This window comes from Arachis ipaensis, chromosome B3 (genome assembly GCF_059453495.1).
Source record: "Arachis ipaensis isolate K30076 ecotype BB chromosome B3, ASM5945349v1, whole genome shotgun sequence".
Taxonomy (NCBI): Eukaryota; Viridiplantae; Streptophyta; class Magnoliopsida; order Fabales; family Fabaceae; genus Arachis; species Arachis ipaensis.
This window is the reverse complement of record NC_142438.1, coordinates 50,521,005-50,530,620: the sequence shown is the minus strand read 5'-3', so window position 1 is coordinate 50,530,620 and position 9,616 is coordinate 50,521,005. Positions and strand designations below refer to the sequence as shown.

The 9,616-nt window shown below is 28.4% G+C and overlaps 2 protein-coding genes across 2 annotated transcripts; both read left to right on the top strand.

Moving 5' to 3' along the window:
* The first annotated feature begins 737 nt into the window (after window positions 1–737).
* On the top strand, window positions 738–1,250 carry LOC107633108 (uncharacterized). Its single transcript, XM_016336742.3, has one exon. It carries the CDS (start codon window positions 738–740, stop codon window positions 1,248–1,250), a length of 513 nt encoding a protein of 170 aa, XP_016192228.1.
* A 3,236-nt stretch (window positions 1,251–4,486) lies between these two features.
* On the top strand, window positions 4,487–8,741 carry LOC107634436 (MOB kinase activator-like 1A). The gene is made up of 7 exons (XM_088508941.1): window positions 4,487–4,818; window positions 6,021–6,069; window positions 6,174–6,282; window positions 6,592–6,685; window positions 7,461–7,594; window positions 7,718–7,881; window positions 8,440–8,741. The coding sequence occupies exons 1-7, from the start codon at window positions 4,793–4,795 to the stop codon at window positions 8,509–8,511; spliced, it is 648 nt and encodes a 215-aa protein (XP_088365067.1). The 5' UTR covers window positions 4,487–4,792; the 3' UTR covers window positions 8,512–8,741.
* Window positions 8,742–9,616: the final 875 nt, after the last annotated feature.

Genomic DNA, 9,616 nt, shown 5'->3' with positions numbered 1-9,616 from the left:
AAGATGAAGACTACGAAGACGATGCCAATGATAATAAAAGAGGATAATGAGAAAAAAAAAGAGAAGAAGAAATTAACAACAACAACAATAATAACCGTGGTAACAGCGACAATTACAACAACAGCAGTAACGACGAAAACGATATTAAAGAAGAAAGAAGAAAAGTAAGAAGAAGTCACCGTGGTGACAGCGATGATGACAATGGCAGAGGCGACAATGACGACGAAAATGACATTGAAGAAGGAAGAAGGAATATAAGAAGAAGAAGCAATAGCAGCAACGATAATGACGACGACAGTAGTAGCAGCATTGACATAAAAAAGACGTTGAAAAAGAAAGAAGAAACGTAAAAAGAAAAAGCAGCAGCTATAACCGTTAAATGAGAGAAAAAGTGGTGCAAGTTTTTAATTTTAACAATTTGAATATTTGATTAACTTAGTTGATAAAAAGACTTTGACCTAACATTTTTTATTAATTAATTAGAAGTTAAAGATATATAAATAGCTTAGCTTCAATTATGCGGTGTCTTAGCTTAGCTTCAGTGCCTTATATCAATTAAAAGTGCTTGCATTGTTCGTCACATGTATATAAAGAGTGATTTATTCTTGATTTAGATTCTTAATTCTTAATAAGTCTCTTGATTATTCTATTCTTTCTAGCTCTCCGCATACACACACACACACACACATACATTTGCATCCACCAATTTCGCATACCTAAGTTTTGGCGGGAAAATCATGATGAACAACGGTTTCAGTTGGATGCTTCACTTACCATCATCAGTAATTGAATTCTCTCAAGAAGAGTTCTTGCTCTTTCACAGAACAGACAGAGAGCTCTACACCGTCCTTGTGTTCACTCTCTCACGACATCCAATTCAATCTCTACGGGTTCTTGCGTTCTGGATTTGGTTAGAGCGCGTGGGGTATCCCAGAACGATCCAGAAGATTCTACGTTTAGTTCTCCGGGAGATCAACGAAGTTGCTGACGAAGCCGTTACATGCTTGCTATGCATCTCCAAACAAGCTTTCTTCCCTTTCAATGACATACCTGTTATGAAAAGGCTTATGGATACAGAAATCTCTCTTGAAATCTTGCACACAAAACGGATTTCAGTACTTCAAGGTGTAGACGAAACAGAACATGATGTGTGTCTGAGAGCAGTGGGTGATTTAATGAATGAAGCTTTGTTCCGACTTCAAAGATACAATGCCATGATGTTAAGGCCAAGAGCGTATAGAAGAAGATGATGCTATTGAAGGTATTTGTTCTAAATTTCTAATCCCACAAGCATATATAATTGTTTGATTTTTACTATGGTTTTTCTTTTTTGTGTTTATTGCTTATGATTTAGGATTAGGGATTATGATTCACTTAAGCTTGAAATTTTCATCATCAATAGATGATAAACCATAAATGGACGACACAGTAGTACAAGAACTTTTTATGATTTCTTTTCTTTAATTTAATTATTTATTTAAATTTTCTTACTGCAACTTTGATAGTGAGATTAATTATATTTGAATATATTAATGATTAGCTATGAACTAAATAAAATCAGATTATAAAAAATTGCTTAGCTAATCCCAAATGTTTTATGTTTATTTTGTGGCCATGTCTCAAGTCTCAACCTAGCTAATTTGATTATGTATTTATTTATTTATTTGGTTTGACAGATGAAGCATGAAAGGTATTGGAGGCAGAGAGTTAAGAAATGATATTGAATGAAGGGATTGTGAGCTAGAAGAATGAGAGAACAAACTGAATGGAATTCTATTATGTAAGCTTACATTGATTGGCACACACTGACTTATATATACTATAGAGCCTAACTGCCAGTGCTGCTATATAAGGAAATCAGTTACAACAGAAAATACAATGCAAGCTTGACTGATATAGCAATAACTGAATACTAGAATTCTGTTTAATTTCTTCTTTAAGACACCAACTCTCTAAGCTTACACTTATCACTCTTATTGTCCTTATCAAAAGTCATGATGATAAGAAGTTAGCATGTAAGAGAAAGTGGAGAGCAATCGAATGATAGTGGTACCGCAAACTACCCATGCATTTGTTCATTCTTTCTATTCTACCAAGTACCAACCCTACGTAGTCATGCTTCATGCAACTAATCTTAAAGCCATCATTATAATATATTGACAAATGACAATAGGAGTTTACACAACTAAGTAGTTATGTACATAAATCTTTTTATGGACGAAATTCATCAATATCTTGGCTTCTTTTTAATGACTAATTAGTGGTCTTTTATACTAGAAATGGTTAAGCATTTTAAGATATTTTTTCACTCCCTCCCTGCATGCGATGCCATTTCACTACTCCATTCAAATCTATAATCTTGATTAGTGTAAATGGGTTGATTAGTTGGGATATGAGTTGAGCTGAACCTAAACCCGGCCTAATTCTTTTTATTTTTAAATAAGCCATTTTGTTTTTGTTAAGACCTGAATTTGACCAAATGGAAAATATTAGATTAGATTAAGGAAATTAAAGTAGGTATGGTAAAGCTTATTAGAGAGGAGAGGTAATGGTTAAGCTTTTTAAAAGCTCACTCTTGTTACTAAGAATTACTAACAAGAACTAATTGTCAAAGAAGGACTTTTTATTTTAAAATTATTAAGAAATATTCATTAATTTAGATAAGAATGAAAAAAAAAAAGAAAAATTTGGAGAAATAATAATAATCTTAAATCTATCTTAACTACTCTTTCATATTTTCTCTTAACCATACTTTTTCGCGACTCCATCACCAGAACCTCCCCCTCTCTCTTTAATTAAGGTGAGTTTGATTTCCGCTTTTTCTTTATAAAATTCCGAAATAGAAAATTTTAAAATAAAAATAAAAATTAAAAATATATACAAACCAAATCAAACACTCTAAATTTTTAAGTCACCGGAAAAAAAAAAACACTATTAATTTCTCCGTATAATATCTTATCTTTGCTGAAAGATGGGAAAAACATGTATTCATTTGCACTTTTATTGTTGTACAATTACCAAACAATTTTTGTTTATATTGGTGAATAGGCTTCAATATTATATATATATTAGAATAGAGGAAATTGATATTTCTCACTCTTTAATTGAAAATATAATTTTCTATTATCTATTGTTTTTAAATTAAAAATTACATTGACAATGAGAAATTCATCCCATTACCATTAAAAAAAAATAATAAAATAATAAAAAATATTTTTGAAATTTTTAAAATAAATTTATAATAAATTTGATGTTTGTTATTATTTAGTTTTAGATATTTTGTTTTTAGATTTTGGATATTTTCTATGATAATTTGAATTGCTGCTCCCTCTAACAAATTTTAAAAAAATTTTGGATATCTCATTTTTTGCTAAGTTTTATTACATTTGGGTTCGATGTTCCTTTTACTTCTGTTTTGTTTTGAATGATTTTTTTACTGATTTTGGATGTTTCTTTTTTTGTTTAAGTCTCAAATATTTCTTTTTCTTATGTTTTGGATGTTTTGTTATGTTGTTTTGGGTTTTGTATTATTTTTTAATAATTTTAGATGTTTTTTTTTTAGTTTTCGAATGTTCTTTTTCCAATATTTTTTAGATATCTCATTTTGTTATGTTTTGAAAATTTTAAAATAATTTTGAATATCTCTTTTTGTTAGGCTTTTAATGCTTCTTTTTATTATGTTTTAGATAATTTTTCACTAACAATTTTTAAAATATTTTTTAAAATGATTTTGAACTTTTTAAAATGATTTTTGAAAATTTTTAGATGATTTTGAATTTTTTAAATGAATTTTAAAATTTTAAACTAATTTTAAATGTTTAAAATAAATTTTAGAATTTTTAAAATGATTTTACATTGATTTTGAAGGTTGGTTATTATTGGGGTTTAGATTTTTTTTTTAAATTTTAGATTTTAAATATGAATTTAATTTTGATGCACTGTCAGTATAAAACCGTGCATCCAATCAAATAATTCCATATTAGCAAAAGTAACTATTTTTTACATCAATCATAATTATATGACTATATAAAATATTTTATGGTACATCAAAATTAAACTCTTTAAAAATTTCTCATAATAATTTAAAATAATATTTCTTTTAAAAAATTCAAAAGACAAAATATTAGTTGATTGCACTCCTTGTTCGTTCTGTAACGGGATTGAAATAATAACAAAAAAAATTGGTAAACACCACACAAAAAAAGTGACGCTCTTTTCTAAAATTAAATGAACATAATTCAAAAGTTTTTTTTCTTACATAAACAAAAATTCCCAAAAAAATTAAAACAAGATTATATCCCAAAAAGAAAAAAAAAACAATGTACTATTTATTTTCATATAACTATTTATTAAAAGTAGACATTAAAATAATTTATTTTCTCAAATAAATCTTTTGTGAATTTTATTTTAACAAGAGAATATGATAAGAATATATATCAGAGAATTTAGAAAATTGAAAGAGAGAGAGAGACTAATAAGAAAATTTGAAGATGACAAAAATGCAATGTTTGTTGGCGCCTCTTTCTCTATATTGCTAGATAAGAGAGAGAAAAACGGGGAGATGACAGATTGGCAATAGAGCGTTCAAGCATTTTATGTCTCTATTTCTGTCTCAATTTTCCTTTTCTTGGCGTCTTTATCTCTTTCTCTTCATATATAAATGTATAAAGAAACTCATTACGATGTGTTCTTTAATTCTTTTGGTTTTCTGATTTGACGAAAGGACGAGAAGGAGAAGGTGCCATCCGAATTTGGATCTTAAAAAAAGAGACACACTTCGGATTTAGGCACCATGAGTCTCTTCGGCCTTGGAAGCAGGTATTGCCTTCATTCTTCTGTAGACTATGAGTTTATTTTTCTTTCCTTTTTAAATGTTTTGAAATGTATAATTTGTTTTATGCACTTTTGTATGGATAAACTTGGTAGTTTCAATTTGATTTTTGAACGTTTTTTTTTTTAAGTTCTATGGATTGTATATTTTGTATCCCTTTTATTTGATTCTAGATCCCCTTTGATAATTGCTTTGTGTGAAAGCAAGCAATTTGAATTCTTTTTTTTTTTTTCATTATTATTTGTGATGTTGTTTGGTTCACGTAGCCAATTGTTTTCTTGTTTTTTTTTTTTCCTGATTGTTGCTGTGAAGTTGTAATGGGGATTTATAAATATTGAAAATTTAGGTAACTGAATTGTGTTAATTGTTATTTAAACATGTAGTGATGTAAGTCACCAAAATAAAATCAGGTAGTGATGTTGCTATCTACTTATGTTGTGCCAATAAACTAACTTGGGTTAGTTTAGTGATTAGTTCATTAGTCTGTTTAAGTAAGTATTAGAGATTTGAGTCCCGCCTTGTGCATACAACAAATCATTAGCGCAACAAACCCTTAAATAGAGCTCAAATTCATCACGGATTAGTTTTTAGCCAATTGGGTTGGAAGATACCATAAAAAAAAAGTTAAGTTGTGCCAATAATGATACAATTTGTGGGTTGAAAACTGTTATTTAGTGGATAGTTTCATTATTTATAGTGTATTCTTAGCTAATGGGTTGTTGTATAGACATTGAAAAGTGAGTTGCTAAAAAGGTGTCCACGAATGACATTGAAAAGTGACATTGTTGCTATTGTATAGACATTATTCATGATATATATCTTAACGAAGTTTTTTAATTTATATATTAAAAAAATTGTAACACAGGACACATAAACCATTCTTCTAATCAACAACATATATGCATGTGATGTTGATTGGAAGCCACATCTAACAATAACCATTTCAAAATTTCAAGTACCAGGTTTTGCAACTACAAAATAAAAATGATATATTGTCCTACCACTTTTTTTCCCCTTTCCTTGAGAAATATGAATTGTTTGATTTGATTATTCGCATAATTTCTTTTAGCTCATATTATTGTCTGTATTTTCTTTTGTTACAATTAACTTTTGCTTAAGTATAACTAAACTTCATCTTATATAACGATAACAACAATAACTAACCAGACTTTTAATCATATCCATGCAGAAACCAAAAAACATTTCGTCCAAAGAAGAGTGCTCCATCCGGAAGTAAGGTAGGTGCTTTTACTTCTTATAATTGCTGGATTCTTTATGGTCATAATTGTTGATAGGTTGAGCTTTAAACTAATTAAGCATTTCGTGTATGAAATGAATGAAGGGTGCTCAACTTCAAAAACACATCGATGCTACATTGGGTAGTGGGAACTTGAGGGAAGCTGTTAAGCTGCCTCCCGGTGAAGATTTTAACGAATGGCTAGCTGTAAACAGTAAGAACATGCTCTATTTCTAGCAAATGTTATAACAGCACTTAAAAAATGATCATACAAAATGTAAGTCAAAAGAAGAAAAAAATAAAAAATTCAATAAAAACTTGACATACTACTTAAGTTCATACAAGTCATGTTTTGTTAAAAGAATTCTTAAATGTTAAACTTGCAAGGGAAAAATCAACGGGAGTAAAACCAGTACTCTAACATGCATAATTTGTGAGCATGTAATTTTTTTCATGTAATTTTCCATTCTCCATAAAGGCAAATTAAGAATTTCATTTTCGTTGGTGTAATTTTTTTTTTCAGCCGTGGACTTCTTTAATCAAGTAAATATTCTATTTGGTACACTAACAGAGTTCTGCACGGCAAGCAACTGTCCAACAATGAGTGCAGGACCAAAGTAAGCTTTGATTTATGTACCAACTTTTTAATTTTAATTCCATAGTTAAGTTGTAGTTTGATTAGATTGGCAGGCTACTATATGGTTTACCCTTGTGGTGGGTTTTCTTTGAATATTATTAGCAATTAGGTTTTGTTTTTCAAAATGAATTTTTCTCCTGTTCACAAGAACAAAAGTGAGCACTGAGTTATAGTGTAGGTTTTGGGCTAGCACATCTAGAAATATCGTATAATGCGCATGATTTCTTTAGAAGATAACAGAGGTTTTAGTAAGTGATGATTATGGAGTGGAAAATAGAAAAAAAAAATTGAAGTATGAGATATGCAAAATTTATTTTATGCACAACGTAAGATGCATTTGCAAGTCATTGGGTGGCTGTGTTTAGCTATTATCTCTAAGGCAGAGAAATATGAGAATACTGAACAGAAAAATTTGATTAATTTGGTTATGCAAAAATAAAGACAGACAAAAAACAAATAAGGGTGTGTTTTTATTTTTTTTATTTTTTAAATTTTATAAAAAAAGAAAAAATAGTAAAAATAATAAAATTCAAAATTTTTTATCTCATTTTTTATTTTTTATAAAATTCTAAAAATAAAAAGTATTAAAAATACAAATAGAATATGAAAATACAAATGAAACACACTTAATTTTTCTTTTTTCAAACCCAAAAGTTCTTGTATTTTTTCTTAAATGGACAAGTTAAATCATTATAAACTTAACATTAAGAATTAAGAATATATATGACAAGTACTTAATGGAACAAATTCTGCAGGTACGAGTATAGATGGGCTGATGGTGTTACCATCAAGAAACCAATAGAGGTATCTGCACCAAAATATGTCGAGTATTTGATGGATTGGATTGAATCTCAACTTGATGATGAAACGATTTTCCCTCAAAAGTTAGGTATGTTTTAGATATTGATAAAGGCAGATAGCCTTTTAGCTAAGCTTTTTGGACAATCATTTTTAATTATATACATTATTGTAGCAATATTTTACTTGATTACTACATTAATTGTTGTTGTAGGGGCTCCTTTTCCACCCAATTTCAAGGAGGTTGTCAAGACAATTTTCAAACGGTTGTTCCGTGTATATGCTCACATCTATCACTCACATTTTCAGAAGATTGTTAGTTTGAAAGAAGAAGCTCATCTTAATACTTGCTTCAAGCATTTTGTCTTATTTACTTGGGTAAGTAGTATTATGAAGGGTTAATAAATAGCTCTAGTACCAATAAAATAGACATTTTTATTTATTATAATTTTTATTTTGTTCTAGTAAAATTTAAAAATAATATATTTTAGTATTTGCTGATTTGTTTAGCTAAATGATGGCATAATACCACATCTTGACATGTCAATATTCACGTCATATAGCTAAAAGAATCTCTTGATGGCAATAGCTAAAAGAAATCTACATTTATTCCAAATACATATATTATATACGAGTTTAATTTTGATGTACTGATGATATAAAATATTTTATATAATCATATAATTATATTCGTTTTTATAAATGATTATTTGTGTGATTTAATATAAAAATAATTATTTTTATTTACGTGACTAATTGATTACATGTGAAAATTGTTTTACACTGAATTCGTAAAATGTCAACTTAATAATGTGTAGTGATGATTATATGTTCAAGTAGTGCCATGTACACTTTTGGATTTGAACATATAAATGCCATCATCGTCTTAATTTCATTATGAATTTATTAGCTGATTTGTTTCTTTATGTTTTGCAGGAATTTCGCTTGATTGACAAAGCAGAACTGGCACCTCTACAAGACCTCGTTGATTCTATTATACAATTTTAGTGTTGTTGGTTTCCTTTAATTTCATTCCCTTCACTTCAATTTGGGGAGGTTAGACATTAAAACATTGGGTACAAATTTTTTTGAGCTAGTATTGCACTTGTAGAATACTTGGACTTGCTAATAGGCAAATCCTTGGGCACCCTCTGTATTTGTCCCTCCATTGTCGTGATGAAATTATATAAATAATTTGGTGAATAAATTAAAACTTTGTGCGAGATGCAAAATACTAGATCCATGAACTTACTCTATTGTATTTTGAAATGAACCAAACTTTGTTCATAAGACTTCCTACATATAACCCAAGGAGAACATGTTAACAATTAGGATAGTTTATCCGTAAAATTCACAAGAAAAGCTAAATGATTAAAAGATAAAATATATTTGCATAATACATATTCAATCAATTTACCATTACTTAGAATTATGGGAAATATTTTAAAATACTTTATAAAATTACATATTATAGATACTCAGATTTTCCAGTATGGGAATTGGCTTAAAGCTGTCTTATCAAAATTTAATTGTTATAAAATAAGCTATATTATCATAAATATTTATCCAATCACTAAAATAAAGTAAAATGTACAACTATTCAAATAAATTATCACATAAAAAAAAAGAACCTACTACCAATTATCCAATTGATTTCTTTTTTTTTGGTGTGAATTATCCAACTTTTATTAACATTGTGTTTAGGTTTTATTTTTGGGTGTAATATTGTGGTTAGTTATTGTTCCTACAGAACCCTAGTAGTTTAAGAAGCCCATTAACAAGCTAAAATGACCTGGCCTAATATGGGCCCGTTTGGGAAACTCTAGAAGTAGCTTTTTTTTAACTTTTGACTTATGAAAAGTAGTAGTATTAATGTCGGGTGCAATTTTCAAAACCAAATTGCAACTTTCTAAGAAGCTATTTTGGAACTTATAGAGAAGTTAAAAAAAATGACTTCTCTCATAATACTTCTACTTTTCATTACATTTCTTTAAAATAAGCACTTTTAGAGTTAAAAATCCAAACACAAAATAACTTATTTATAAGTTACTTTTAACAGAGTCATTTATTGTTTAAGTTATTTTAACAAAAGGAGCTTAATTAAGTTAATTAT

What these genes read in the sequence shown, in the direction of transcription:
- LOC107633108 (XM_016336742.3), top strand. Translation starts at nt 738, where the DNA reads ATGATGAACAACGGTTTCAGTTGGATGCTTCACTTACCATCATCAGTA.
- LOC107634436 (XM_088508941.1), top strand. Translation starts at nt 4,793, where the DNA reads ATGAGTCTCTTCGGCCTTGGAAGCAG. An exon ending in CTCTTCGGCCTTGGAAGCAG is followed by an intron (nt 4,819 to 6,020) that starts GTATTGCCTTCA and finishes ATATCCATGCAG; the next exon opens with AAACCAAAAAACATTTCGTC. An exon ending in GATTTTCCCTCAAAAGTTAG is followed by an intron (nt 7,595 to 7,717) that starts GTATGTTTTAGA and finishes TTGTTGTTGTAG; the next exon opens with GGGCTCCTTTTCCACCCAAT.